Consider the following 15,780-nt stretch of genomic DNA (forward strand, 5'->3'; position numbering starts at 1 on the left):
AGAAAAAGAAGGCAGAAAAATAAAGAGGATGTGGCTTCTTTAGCAACTCAATTACGACAACACAAATGTATAATACAAGAATATATTGGGTTGCTTGTAATGGTCGAGTGAGTTTCAATTTGTCATTTATAAGATTGAGTTAATGAAGTTTTTGAAGAAGTATCGCATTCCTTGGATTTTGAAGTAAGAAGAAGGCTAAGATTATCAAGTTTTTTATTTAATTTGAATATTTGCTTTGTGAGAATGTGGCGTGGGCATTAGACTGCGATTGAGAGAAGTTAATGCAAAAAAAAATCATATTAACAATTACACTATGATAAGTGAGATGACGTGAACATATTTACCGGTCTAAATTGACAACACATATGATTTTGTTTAGGGTTCCAATTTGATTTCTCTTAAAAAATCTAAAATATATACAAAACATTTTTTAAAATAACATAGAATAGGATACTGACATGCAACTTCTTTTAAAAATATGAATACATTAATATCAATGAATGAATTCGGGTGAGATGGGTAGCTCACTAGGTGAGCTAAGGAAAATGAAGGGTATTGAATGGTGAAGGGTCGTCAGGTTTCAAACCCTGGTGATGAAGGAACCAATTAATTACTACTACATCCGTTCTTATTTAACTGTTCAGAGATAAGAAACACACATATTAAGGAGTGCAATTAATTTTTTTAAATTTTCAGTAAAATATTATTTGTTTTCCTCTTTCACCCTTTATATTGTATTTTATATATCTTTCCTCATTTATTTTTCTTGCAATGGCATTTCTTGGAAAAACATCATTTAATGCTCTTTTGAAACTCTAAGTGGACAGATTGTGGACAAGACTCGCCATATAGGACATTGGTGAGTCCTCACCGACGGATCCTCAAGGGCTAGCAAGACGCACTAGACTGACCCACTTAGGATAACAAGTATGTACCTCAAGTTATGTATCCAGGACCTTCGACGGGCTTATATCCCACAAGACCCAATAGATTATAGATGAGGCCCAAATGTAATATTTAGGTCAAGAGTCAAGCCCCACTATAAAAGGCTAGGCTCCTATTGAATAAAACAAGTTCTCTTTTATGCTCAACAATGACTACCATAAACCCTAGAGGAAGGACCTCCATGTTCATGTAAGAACAGATATATAAGAATAATTTTTTTTCTCCAAAGTGGACAATTAATAAGGAACGGAGGTAGTAACAATTAACAACTAATGTGTGAAATACATATAAATTATTTTCAATTTTAAAAGAAATATAGTAATATATTTTTCATATCTATATTCATAAAAATAGAAATATAGAGGAATAGTTTGGGCATATTAATTTCAATAATTGATTTTCCTGGAATAAATTCCTATTTAAATAAATTTCTATGAGAGTTTGATATCAAATTTTTTCTTTTATTAAAACTTTCATATATTTTTCATAAGTGACTGGATACAGACGTGATCCACAGACACATTCACTACGTGTGCATTAAGTTTTTGTTATTTTTCTATCTATATTTTTGTCTACAGAACCACTGCCTTCACAAAATCTTGTAATTATATATAGCATATAAAATGAGAGTTAAGATGAGTATTGCACAACAATCTCAATATAAACACTAATGTTGTCAACAAAATCATTGTTATGGTTGCCGTTGGTGGTGGTGTGCCACTTCACCATCTCATGCAACGCCAACCAACAAGATGAATATCTCTACAAGTTCATCCAGTCACGAAGGTCTCACATGAAGCCTTCACATGGAGAAGCATGGAGTGTTGCAGATGGTGTTAATGGTGTGAATTATCAATATTTTTCTGAGGCACATGTTGAACAGCAGGGACGGACCCAGGTAGAATAGTATTTAAATGTTATTTTTGTACCCTGAATTTTATGTATTGCTTTGTTTCAATTAATGATTGTTAATTTTAATTAAAAGTTAATTAAGCTTCTGTCCCAATATGAGTTTGGTCTTTCATCAAAGTAAAGAGTTTGAGTTTAATCATTTAAATTTAAGAAATACTTCAGTTTGGTCATCGCAAGAGGTGGAGCCTGAAGAGTGAAGACTTGTTATATATATGTCTTCACCAGTCCTACATGAAATGAACACGTGTTTAATGTGGCATATGTGGATTTCTTTTTTACTTTTTTTTTCAATTCAAAGTTAGATTACTAATTTATTTATTTGTAAAAAACTTGATTATCAATTTATTAAAAATAAAATAAAAAACTCTTAAGTCTTAATTATTTTTCACCTTCATCATCATATTCATAAAAAAATGATCATCTTCATCTTCATCACCAAGCTTGTTATTCTTTATCCCATTTTCCATCTTCTTCAACATTTTTACACAACAAAACTTAATTTCATTCATCATTTTTTTAGCAACAAAAAATGATTTTATTCATCAACTTTTTAAGAAAACAAAATTGATTTCCAAGAAATAGCTTAAGAACCCCCGAAAGCGTTAGACTCCTTCTTCCACAACAGACCCAAGCTCAACCTCCATCCCCAAGACCCATATCAGCAACCCAATATCCCACCTTGCTCTTTCTTCTCCTCTTTCCAGCAAACTCAATCTCAATCTCCCACCTTGCTCTTTCTTCTCCTCTAGCTTTCCAGCAAACCCATCAAAGAGAAAGAGAGAGTGATTTCTGGAATGTTCAAGAAGATAAAGAATTATAGATTAGAGACTAGTATGATGTTTTTTGTAATTTTAATTAATAATTAGTAATTTTAATTCATAATTTTATAAGTGGAGAATAAAATTTAATTCAAAATGACATTTTAGCCTCATTAAACACGTGATCATTCCACGTAGGTCCAGGTGAAGACATGTGATAACGGTATTGGATCACCACCTCCGGCGAGAACTAAAATTGGAGTATTTTTAAATATTAGGGACTAAATTAAAACTTTACTTAGGTGATGAACTAAAGCCAATCTTCATCTATTATACAGGGACAAAAAGCTTAGTTGGCGCTTTAGTTAATGTATCAAATTTTTGCCGCATTTACCTATTTTTCCTGATTCGTGTCATTAAAGGTTGCTGATAAGGTGAAGGCTTTGCCGGGACAACCTGGAGTGGATTTTGATCAGTATGCAGGGTACGTTACAGTGAATGCTAAAGCTGGAAGATCACTGTTCTATTACTTTGTTGAGTCACCTCATAATTCTTCCACCAACCCTCTTGTTCTATGGCTAAATGGAGGTAACTCTAGAATACACAATACATTTCTTTTGCATGCATATGATTTTCTAGCCTGATTTTGACCACAAAACTGAATGGTCACATATTGTGCTTATCACATATGTGCTTATTTATAGGAGTCTTGAGTAATGATATATCCACACCTCATTTTTTAAACACTTCATTTCCACCTCTTTTTATTTCTATCTCTCTCATCTTATCATCTATCATATTTCATATTTTCTCTCTCTTACTTTTTTTTTTCTTCCTATCTCTCTCACCATTCCACCTCTCCACCTTAAAAGAGAGGTGTGGATGAAACATTACTCTAGTTTGTTTAATAGAGGTTTTATGCAGCTCCCTCCCGCACTATTATAAATCATTGATTTTTGTAATCGCGAGTAGGTTTAATCTAAATAAAAAAGTGACCTTTTAAATTAAAGAAATGGTCGTGACCGCATACAATTTAAATTCTATGTTCACCCATTTTTGATTTTTTTTATTAATATTTACTATCATGTTAAAATTTGAAGTTGGAAAAGTACTAGTTTACGATAATTATAAGTTTAATTCCTAGGTGTATATTTATTTCATAATTTTATTACGTGAAACTGTATAATTGTTAGATAAATATATCAATACTAAATAAATGTAATTAAGAAAAACACAAGAATCTAATTAATATGCTGACGAGTCTGAGCCTTATTGGGTCCAATGGGTCGTGATTGGGATGCGCAACTTATTTGTCTCAAGGGAGAAAAACAACGCAGCGGATGTGCTAGCTCGACAAGTCTATAGAGATGGTTCTCATCAACATAGTGTTTTGAGGCTCCCTCATCTTCTGCCGTTGAGGCTTTGTGTCTAGATGTGATTTCTTAATCTGGTTCTCTTTTAGTCTTCCTCTTATAAAAATGCTTATTTGAAAATGTTCTTTTTGCCCAAATAATCATCAGATTCTTATGACCCATCTACCCACCAATATTCCATAGTCAAACACGGCAAGATATAGATGATTTATGAGCTTTTTTTTATGCTAATTCCCATCCACAATTATTTTAGACGTGATAAGAAAAAAATAATTAATCATCAATCATTATCAACCAACGCACTAGAACATTAGCATCATACACTTAGTGGAATTCCACACGAAAGCCATGAGTCATGTCTGCCACCAACCATGATACTACAAATTCTTGAGCAAAAATCTTTCATATTTTTAGGGTTTTTTTTTTTTCATTTTCAGTTATTCATCATCACTTTTAAATTTAAGGTAATATCCACTATTATTTGTTAATTATATTTTTTATTTTAATTTAATCCTTGTCTATTTATTTATACGCTCATCATAATGTTAGAGATATATACAAGATAATAGAAGATTAACTATAATCTTAAATTGTAAAAAAATCAATAATGTTAGCAAACGTTAAAAAAAACAATAATCTTCATAAAAATGAGTAAATTAATTAATTTTTATTTATTATTATGACTAAACTCTTAAAATGACCTATAAATGCAATTAATGAAATATTATAATGACTACATTGTAATAATAAATAATTCTCTGCAAATCTCCCTCTTGTTCTCCCTAAAAGATAACTCAAGTGGTAAAAACTGAAGGACATATGAGCTACGAATGAAACGATTCAAGGATCAAATTCATAGAGGAGAAATTTGGCAAAAAAAAAAAATGTAGTGTTTATGCTGTGTTTTTCGAAGAAAAAAAAAAACTCAATTTCCTAATTTTTCATTTGTTATCTTATAATTTTCTAAATTTTATATATTTTTTTTTCTTTAGAGCATGCAATCTAAGCATTGAGGCTTAATATTGTATTTGAGTACACTTTAGAGAATGTTGACACAATGAATATTTCTATTAATGCATCTCTTTGCCTATATATTTATATATATATATATATATATATATATATATGATATATGATATACAGGACCAGGGTGCTCTTCCTTTGGGTATGGAGCCATGCAAGAACTAGGACCTTTTAGAGTCAACAGTGATGGAAAAACTCTTTACAGAAATAAATACGCATGGAACAATGGTAAGCATGCTCTAGCTAAATGAAAATGCACTTGCTTGTCTTTGCGCACCCATTGGCTTATCAAAAAAAACCTTGCTTGTCATTGCTAATATTTCCTAAAATTAATAATTACTTAATTTAAAAAATAATCACTTATGCACTTTTTGAATTGTTTGTATATGAATTTTTGATACAAAAATCTAATTATTTCTTTAAACTATTTTTTGTAGCTTTTGGAATAATCAATTATATCTAGTGGATTTTAAAGTGAAAAACAACTTAATATTTGTAAATAAATATAATTAAATTTCTTCTTTTTGAAAAAATATTTTAAAATAAAATTGGTTTTTTTATTCAATTTTGAAATCAATTAATTTTAAGTGAACACAAACGAACTCAATATCTTCACATTCAATTTTGATTTTTTATGTTTGCATTGTTGTGATTCATAACTTATGAGCTCGCTCTACAACTGGCAGTGGCAAATGTTATATTCCTTGAGTCTCCAGCAGGAGTTGGCTTCTCATATTCAGACAATTCATCAGATTACTCAAACACTGGTGACCACATCACAGCTATAGATTCATACACTTTTCTTCTTCACTGGCTGGAGAGATTCCCACAGTATAAAACAAGAGACCTGTTCATAACCGGTGAAAGCTATGCTGGCCATTATGTCCCTCAGCTTGCTAACATTATACTCTCAAAAAATAAGCTAGACAAGAATCACCCGATAATCAATTTGAAAGGGATAGCGGTGAGTCGTCATACCTGTCACAAATCAATTAATTGTTCAAAAATCTGTTCATGAATTGTTTATATTATATTTATAATATGCCCCTCGAGCTGGCTTAAAATGCATAGGTTCAAGATCTTGTGTTCAAATTCAATTTTTTATTAGAATAATAGGCAGATTGAACTCTACTTTGTCGGGTTTTAAATAACAGTTGTGCTTGCGATTATGTTGTTGAATCGCAAACAAATACAAGTTGATGTAGTTGCAATAGCGGGGATTGATAAACCTTTTATGTTGTGGTCGCAATTTCTATCACACAATTACTTGGTCATAGAGAGTCTAATATCATCATGCCATGAATCAATTATACTAAAAACCTAAGTTTTTTAGTGAAGATGTGGGCATGAATAATTTTATAGTATATTTCTAACAAAATCTTTCAGTGTACAATTTATTGAATATGCTATTTGTTCTCAAATTTTTCTATTCTTAGTGCAGATTGGAAATGGCTGGATTGATGATAAATATTGTAACAAGGGAATGTATGATTATTTCTGGACGCATGGTCTGAACTCTGATGAAACTCGTAAAGGAATTGAAAAGCATTGCGACTTTAAGACTTCCAACTTTACAAGTGAATGCGTCAAATATACAAATAGAGCAGATACTGAGATGGGAAATATTGACATATACAACATATATGCTCCACTTTGCAATTCAACAGAAAGTTCTGCCACCAACTCGGTAAGTTGCATGCTAAATTTTGGATGTGTTTAATTTTTCTTAGAATCAATTCTATAGCGTCATCTAGAAGCTACTCACAAACTTATCCACATATATGATTGATTTTAGCTTTAAAATAAATTGTGAAAGAACTTTCCAATGTGCACTAAATGCATTCGTTTTCATTCTTGACTTTGATAGTTTTCTCAAGCAATCCTGATTTTAAAATAGTCCAACAGTAATCACATCTCATACACCTACGTTTTCTCTTAAAATCATTATTCCTAATCACATGTGGTCATATATCACATCTATCAATTCTCTCTTCTCTTATCTTCCTTCGCCTCTCATATATCCTCTTTCATGTTAAGTTGGTTATCTACCTAATATTTTCCCTTAGTCCAAATGTTATTAGCTACAACAAAATAAGAGCAAAGTTTTCATCATATATCAAAATAACTTCAATCATCCCGTTTATAACAACTTAAATATATAAAGTCAAAATTGACAACAATATTACTTACCAATTATCATACAAACTAATGCAAAGTTCCTAGAAATAAGGAGCACAAAGACCATTCTATCATGTTCATAAATACTGAGTTAGAAAATTTTACATACTCAACATTACAGGGAAGCGACTTTAACCCTTGTTCTGAAGATTATACAACTACCTACTTAAATCTCCCTGAAGTTCAAGAGGCTCTTCATGCTAAAGCCACAAAATGGTCACCTTGCGGGTACACACAATTCAATGGTTATGTTTTCTTCACCACAATTCGTTTTATTTCCTCAATTAATGTGTCTAATGCTTCTTTTCAGCAATGTGGCATGGACAGATAGCCCGGCAACTATTCTACCCACTATTAAACGGTTAATATCAAGTAGTGTTCTACGAACCTGGATATACAGGTGATTTACATTAAGCTTCAGAATGTGCTTCATTACATGAAAGACATTATCACGTGAAGACACCGTATTTTGATAGTTACACCAATATCTTTGTAACATAACAATATTTACAACACATATAATAACATCAATAAGATTTTACAAGTGCATCTATATCTCGCTAATATGTCAATGATATCTCATGTATGTCACTCATTATTTTTGTTCAATAATGCAGTGGCGACACAGATGGTCGCGTTCCCATAACATCATCAAGATACTCTGTGAATTCTTTGAAACTTCACGTGGAAACAACATGGCGTCCATGGGGCTCTGGCAATGAGGTAATGAAACTTCATTACTTTGTATTCAGAACTTACCAGTCATTTGAATGGTTTTATATTATACGTCTGACACCGTACAACATATATATAGGTTGGAGGATATGTAGTTGGGTACAAAGGACTTACACTTGTTACTGTAAGAGGAGCTGGTCACATGGTTCCAAGTTACCAGCCAAAGAGGGCACTAACCATGATCACTTCTTTTCTTCGTGGAGAACTTCCTCCTAAATTAACCTCTTAAGACTATTTGGTATATGCTTAAAATTGATGTGGAAATGTGATAGATGATTTTCATATAAAAACATTTTAGGCTTTGTGTGCATGATTGGAAGGCTCTGGTGGTCAAATGGTGCTCTTAATATCAATATGTCATGATTGTTTGGATTTACTTAAACTAGTCAAATGCCCAAAAGCTGTAAATATGTTTGCAAATTGTGTGAATCTAATCTTGGTTCTTCATTAGGCCAGTAGCTTGGTTTATAGAAATTATTTGTAAAACAATTATTGCCTTCCCTTAATCCAACAACTGCATTATAATGTGAAAGGAATCAGGGTAGTAACGGACAATATTACAATTCTTATTTTTGTTGTGCTTCAGCTTTAGTAACCGATGTATGTTGGGCATTCTCCCTCATGTTTAAACGACCATTGATTCATGTGTGGGTTGTTCGTGCATTCGGAACAATCCCCTTTTGAGTTCCTCATTAACTATTTTTGCATAAGCCGTCATTATTATTAAAACTAAAGTTTTTCTGTCATGACATTAGTCAAGGGATAAGGGACTTATTTATTATTGACAATTTTATATTTTATTCAAAATTGAGAGTTTTTTTTGTTGATAAGCATTCAAAATTGAGTTTGAACATCACATTTCGTTGCCTTTATCATATTGATTTCTGGTTAACTATCCTTTTATCACGTGGAGATCAAAAACCTCCTAAGAGTTATTGAATTTTGTGACTTTTTTCTCTGTCACGAAAATGAATTGTTCCCTTTTTGACACGCTAGATTCTGGCACTGCATGAAATACTATGATCTGTCTAGGCAAACTTTTTTATCATTAGAATATTCATGGTGTAGTTATACCCTTGATTCAAATGCATCTTATAAGAGCCTAGTTGATTATGATTGAATTATTTGGCTGTGAACATATTGCATGAGCATCGTCTATTTAGGCTACATTTTGCATCAGAATCAACATCCCTAGATGCATATTTCCTGTCACCTGATCTGTTCTGAAAAATCAATTGAAATCTAAACATAATTACTGCTTCATGGTTTTCTAAAAGAGAGCGAAATAATTAAGTTTGCATTTCAAGTGTTTGACGAAATGCTCTAATGAAGTTTGATATGCTTTTGGATGATGATAGTTTCGTTCACATATGTCAACACACAATTTTGTCCCCCCTCTTTTCCTCATTATTATTATTATTATTATTATTATTATTATTATTATTATTTAAAAACAAAAAGGAACAAAAAAAAAAGGTCACGTGAGTGACCAAATAAAAATGAATGGAAAGGTATAACATCAAAACATTCACCAAAGTCAATTCTCATAGCTAACTCTTGTCCTTTCTCCTTTCCTTTTTCTTGCTTTGCATAGTTTGTTGGCCCCTTTGTTTGTGACTTGGGATTTCACTGTGAAATAGCCAAACATAAACATCCAAAATGTGCTAATGAAACAAAAACTAAGCTACATGCATCATGAATTTGGGTGCAATTAATAAAAAATGGGTAAAGATGTGATTCATTAGGTAGTTACATGTGCGATGCACGGATACTATTTTTTACGAAATAAAAAATGTATATGATATTATTTAAATAGACACAAAACATAATTAATTTTATTATAAAAAAATGCAATTAATATTAATAAGAAATTTGATTATAACTTTCAATTACACACCTGCTCCACCGAAACCAAAATTCAGAAAAGAAATAAGAACAAGTAACAGACTTAATGCATGAAAAATACAATGAAAACTAAAATAAACAAAAAATACATAGAAGAGAATGGTGCAACAGAGGAGATGGAACCTTGGTTACCGAATATCAGGAATCCCTTGTAAGATAAGGCATAAAATTTTAGAGAAAAAGGAACTGCAAAGCGAAAAAAAAGTTTGGGGTGATGAGGGAAATTCATACTATATATATCACAAGGCAGAAGGGGGCGGGGGTAAAGAGAAAAAGAATATTAATGAATACATAACATCTAATATGACACAAAGTACAAGCCTAGCAGCTCCAATAACTCTAACTGGCTCAACAGATAACAAAGCTGCAAGTAAAGCCACTATTGAAGGATGTGTGAATGAATTATAACCTGCAATCTGTGTTGCACGGGTACGGGTACGGTACCCGGTACGGGTACGGTATTGGGTACGCGGTACGCGATTTTTGAAAAAATAGGGGTACGGGTACGTTAGATATATGCATATTTTTTTAAATATAATATATAATAAAATATACATAATATTTAAATATAAATAAATTATGCAAAAAAAAAGGCAAAATGTCGTCGTTTTGAGCAGAAAAAAAATATATAAAGGCCAAAACGACGTCGTTTTGAGCCAGAAAAAAAAAAGGGGGCAAAACGTCATTATTTTGAGCCCAGGAACCTTTTTTTTTTTTGGAACGGGTAGGTACCGGGTACGTACCCACAGTGTACCGGGTACCGGGTACGTACCCCGTACGGGTACGCGGCCAAAACAGCCGTACCCATGCAACAGAGCCTGCAATATATCGATGGAACATAGTCAAAGTAAGCAACGTTGCTTACAATCAGAATTCTACTTAGAATTTGAATCAAAACAAAGTTCACTCAAAGAAAATTTCTCTTATGATTCTACACATTATGATTCTACACATTGAACTGGAACAAGATTATTGAGACAACCAGCGACATGCAAAATTCTTCCAGTGACAAAGCAATCTCAAATCAAAGACCAAATTTAGGGTAAGCCAAAGAATTGTATTAAGGGAGCATAATGGGTGCCCCAACCCTTAATACATGAGAGAAGAGAGGGATAGAATAGAAATAAAATTCAAAGCTATTAGATAGTTCAAATAAGGACACACTAATGAACTAAGGAAGCCATGCTCCCATCACCTATGTTTCATATAGTTAACAAAATAATCCCCTGCATTGTGGTTAAATGGTACTAACGCATAGCAATTTAATAGCTGGAACCATACATAGAGAATCAAAATTGTTTACTTCCTGCAATACTTTCCACATTCTGTTTCTCCAATATAATGTTAGCAACCTTGCACACCTTCACCCCTCAACCAGTATCAGAAAAAATAGAAGCCCAGAATACTGAATGCAATCCCCAATCTGCTATGGTTATCAGAAATTGTGACATTTATATATTGGAAGTCCAAAATCAAAATTATATTATAGATTTTACCTTATGGAACATGGTAACAGTCATAGCAAACTTAAATGCATGTTTATATATGTACAAGACAGGAATACAACCGTAATATATTTCCAACAGTTACTTTTATTCATCATAGGCCACTTGACAACACATACTACTGCACAAAGCACAAAGATCATTGCAGCCTTGATAGGTTGAGAAATCTGAAGAGCAAGGGTACTGCCCCATAAAAATACACATACCTTCAAAAAGAGTGATAACAGTAGCCTGAAACAAATATGATTTTTCAGTTTCCAGACCAGGGACATCCAGTGCAGAGCTCAATCAAGGAGGAATTCAGAGGTAGTCCACAACTCCTTGGATTTGAAATCCAATCACACAAGGACGCACTAAAATTCTTGCACTTAGCTTTCATCCAATTCCAGAACTTTGGTTGGTCATAACACAAACTCTAAAACATCTTTGGTTAGTACTTTGGTCGAGTACTTGGAGTGCAACGTCTCCATATCCCAATCCTAAAAATAACCACAACAATGCAAAAACCAAAATTATAAGGAGAAGTAGGAGGGGGGGGGGGGAATACAAATCAACGATAACCATGAAATAGAAGCACCACCTATCTGTCCAGCATTAAGAAGCCTTCTGTCATGAACCACCTAGTAGAAAAATTCCCCTCCAATCAACAATAAATCCCACACACAGGGTATGTAAAAGTGGAAACCATGCAGCATATTCAATCCCATGGTACAAGCCAACATTGAACCAGAAACAGTGCAGCATATCATTCAGCACGTATTGATTTAACACCACACCAGAGATGGCCCTGACATGAGTTCCACAGACAGACAATACACGCCTACAAAGAAGAGATGCAGACCAAAGGATTCATCTTCCATTCAAAGAGGGAGTTACAAAATTTCCCAAAAATAAGGGTAGTTGTCATCTAAAAAACTAAAACAATAGTCAAAACTGCATGATGCTGCTAGTGATGAGCTTGGCCTCAGAAAACACAGAATCACACACTTATATAACAAATTTTTCAAGCCATATTCAATGACAACACATTTTAAGTCACTTTATACCATAAAAAGGTTCCGGAAAAGTAAACTCTGCCATAAAGTGATCCATTTACCATAAAGTGATCCATTTACTTTACACTGCACAATTGAAGATAAAAAGTAAAAACTTGAAAAAAGTGCATGAAAAAGGAATAAAACTCAAACATTCATGAAAAAGTTGATCAAAAAGCGGATTCAAAAGTAATTAATTACTCTCTTATGGTGCACCCCATCACATTGAATAAAAACCCTTATGTGAATAGTAGCCAAAATGCTATCTCTTTATAGTAGTTATAGATGTCTAGTCGATTTGAGTTGTTCCATTATCTTGCTTCATGTGTAGTTGGTTATTTACTTAATTACTGGGCATGATCGTCTAATGCTTCTTCATGATATAATTTCAATTACAACAACTTGTGGAACTTTCATTGATTCTTAGTTCTTAAATAGAATTCAAACAATGTTTTGCTTCACTTCCTCTTTTTCCTCGTCGTTGATGCTGGTAGTGATTGCATTACAGATTTTGAATATTGAGACTATCTTTTTAACTTGACTTGTTGTTCTTTGGTTATTATTTCTTAGTTCTGTTTTGCTTGAACCTTTATTTGCAAGGTTGTATGCTTATGATGATGTCTCTTCTCTAATTAGCCACTGAATTATGCATTATCTGGGAGTTCTGTGTAAGAATTTTGAGCACGACAGAATCTCTCCATTTTAGAATTGTATTTCTACATCTGGTATTCATCATGTAGAAGAAAGATAGATAGGATCATGCAAATTCATAAGAAAATTTGAAAGCATGTTAATTCAATTTTATCATTTGTATAAAATGCTTTTGTGGTTTCAGCTTGTGCAATATTATCATAATTCGTAACTCATATTGTTAGAGTCCCACATTGGCTAGAGATGTGGCCAAGCAATTGCTTATATATGGTTGTGCAAACCTTAACTCTTGAGCTAGCTTTTGGGTTAAGTTAGGCCTCCTTCATGGTATCAAGAGCTCAGATCCTCTGACCTAATTTTACCTTTTTTTCCTTTCTTTTCCTATTTTTTTTTTCTCTGCTTCCGCTTGCATTCAATTACCAGCCGCCGCCGCCGCACCTTGTGCAGCCGCCGCCGCTGCCAACCAAGTCCCGCCGCGCCTCCCGTCACGCCGCCGGCCACGCCACAGCCACCGCGCCCAACCAACGAGCTCCGTCGCTCCCGTGCGTGTTCAATCAGCGCCGCCAAGTTCGTTCACAACGAACCACGCCCGCGCCTCCACGCCCGAGCCTCCTCCTCGTCGTTCTTGCACCGGCCGCTGCTCACAGCCGTCACCTGAACGCGCGCCACCGGCCCTCCTCCCTCCTTGGCCGCCGCTCGACGTTGTAGCCTCCTCCACGTCCAAGCCGCAGCCAAACGGGTTCAGATCCGTTCCTAGGATCCGACCCACCACAACCAGTTTTTTGTTTTTTTTGTTTTTTTTTTCTTTTCCCGGTTCGCCAGCAACCGGCTCGACCAGACCGCACCGGTTCAACCCAACCCGGTCCAACCGTACCAGCCAGCCAAAAAAAAAAAAAAAAAAAAACGATTTTTTTTTTCCAAATTCTAATCTATTTTGCAGGTTATATGGCTACATCGGCTTCTACCCCTGGCTCTCCAAACGGCGCACAACCTACTGACACTGCTACTACTGTGGTCACTCCACCTGTGCCGTCGACTAAGCCCGAGTTTCATCCCGCACTTGCTGTCCCTAACATCAAAAACAACATCCCTTTCAAACTCAAGCTCGATAAGGACCACTATACTTTGTGGGCTGAATTATTTGAAACTCATGCTCACGCCACTCAAGTGCTCCACCACATCATTCCTCAGGCTGGCATGGAGCCTCCTGCGAGCACTGATGCTTCGTATGCCCGGTGGGCCACTCTTGACTCTACTGTCAAACAGTGGATTTATTCCACCATCTCCTTCGATCTTCTCGCCACTGTTATGGAGAAAGGTTCTACTGCTATGGCTACTTGGAACCGTATAGCTTCTATGTTTGAGGACAATCAGAACTCTCGTGCTGTCGCTCTCGACCAGGATTTCATCTCCACTCGCATGGAGGACTTTCCTAATGTTTCAGCCTACTGTCAGCGTCTGAAACATATCTCTGATCAGTTGAAGAATGTTGGAGCCCCAGTCAGTGACCATCGTCTTGTTCTCCAGTTGGTCTCCGGTCTCACTGAGCCTTTCCGTGGTGTTGCCACCCTGATCCGTCAGAGCGAGCCTTTGCCTCCTTTCCTCAAGGTCCGCTCCATGCTGATCCTAGAGGAATCCGGTCTCGCCAAGATGTCAAGCCTTGCCTCCCAGACTGCTTTGCACACCTCTGCTTCTCTTCCACGGGACTCTGATGACTCTTCTTAGCAGCGCACCACCAACCGCGGCAATCAGGGACACTCCAACCCCCGTTCCGGGTCAGGACCACCTCGTCACTATCAGGGTAGTTCTGGTAAGCCTAAAAAGAGAGGTGGCTCCCGCTATACTGGATCCTCTGGTTCCCCTGCTGCCGCTCCACCCCCCTGGCGCCCGCCACCGCAGGCATCCTGGAATCCCTGGGGTTGGGCTCCTCCCCCTGGTTGGGCTCCTTCCCCTTGGGGCCTGCCTCCTTGTCCTTACCCCACATCTCAGTGGTCGCGTCCCATGGGTACTCCGCAGCAACCCGGCGTTTTAGGTCAGCGTCCTCAGGCCTACACCGCTACTGCTTCTCCAGCACCCACTGATATCGCTGCTGCCCTGCACACCATGTCCTTGACTCCTCCAGACACCACGTGGTACATGGACACCGGCGCCTCGTCCCATACTGCGGCATCTCAAGGTACTCTCACGTCTTATTCTAATTTAAGTCATTTAAATCAGAAACTGATAGTTGGTAGTGGTCAGGGCATTCCAATTCGGGGTTCGGGACACACTTCTATTCCTACCCCTCACAAACCTTTAGCACTCAATCATGTCTTGCACACTCCGCGAATTATTAAAAACTTAATTTCTGTGCGACAACTCACTACTGACAATAATGTTTCTGTTTCTTTTGATCCATTTGGATTCTCGGTGTCTGACTTCAAGACGGGGATGCCTCTCCTGAGATGTAACAGCCTCGGCGACCTCTACCCAGTCACCCGTTCCTCTCCTTTTGCTGGTCTTGCTTCTAATGTCTGGCACAATCGACTTGGTCATCCAGCTTCCTCGGCTTTAAACCATCTTAGGAATAATAAACTTATTTTTTGTGAACCTTCGCGTTCTAATTCTGTTTGTGACTCTTGTGTTTTAGGCAAACATGTTCGGTTGCCTTTTAGTTCATCTGAAACTATTACTTTGAGACCATTTGATATTTTGCATAGTGATTTATGGACGTCTCCTGTTTTAAGTACTGCTGGTCATCGTTATTACGTTTTGTTTTTGG

General features: G+C 35.7%; 2 protein-coding genes across 2 annotated transcripts; both read left to right on the forward strand.

The window, feature by feature from the left end:
* Nucleotides 1-1,605: 1,605 nt before the first annotated feature.
* Nucleotides 1,606-8,375, forward strand: LOC130718494 (serine carboxypeptidase 1-like). Its single transcript, XM_057569094.1, has 9 exons — nt 1,606-1,843; nt 3,038-3,203; nt 5,132-5,239; nt 5,698-5,975; nt 6,453-6,698; nt 7,311-7,417; nt 7,500-7,589; nt 7,807-7,912; nt 8,004-8,375. The coding sequence occupies exons 1-9, from the start codon at nt 1,616-1,618 to the stop codon at nt 8,151-8,153; spliced, it is 1,479 nt and encodes a 492-aa protein (XP_057425077.1). The 5' UTR covers nt 1,606-1,615; the 3' UTR covers nt 8,154-8,375.
* A 5,973-nt stretch (nt 8,376-14,348) lies between these two features.
* Nucleotides 14,349-14,744, forward strand: LOC130717498 (uncharacterized). Its single transcript, XM_057567741.1, has one exon. It carries the CDS (start codon nt 14,349-14,351, stop codon nt 14,742-14,744), a length of 396 nt encoding a protein of 131 aa, XP_057423724.1.
* Nucleotides 14,745-15,780: the final 1,036 nt, after the last annotated feature.

Source organism: Lotus japonicus, chromosome 5 (genome assembly GCF_012489685.1).
Source record: "Lotus japonicus ecotype B-129 chromosome 5, LjGifu_v1.2".
Lineage (NCBI taxonomy): Eukaryota > Viridiplantae > Streptophyta > Magnoliopsida > Fabales > Fabaceae > Lotus > Lotus japonicus.

Coding starts and splice junctions, on each gene's coding strand:
- LOC130717498 (XM_057567741.1), top strand. CDS start 14,349: ATGGCTACTTGGAACCGTATAGCTTCTATGTTTGAGGACAATCAGAAC.
- LOC130718494 (XM_057569094.1), top strand. CDS start 1,616: ATGTTGTCAACAAAATCATTGTTATGGTTGCCGTTGGTGGTGGTGTGC. Junction 5,240..5,697: donor TAAATACGCATGGAACAATG/GTAAGCATGCTC, acceptor TACAACTGGCAG/TGGCAAATGTTATATTCCTT. Junction 5,976..6,452: donor TCAATTTGAAAGGGATAGCG/GTGAGTCGTCAT, acceptor TTCTTAGTGCAG/ATTGGAAATGGCTGGATTGA.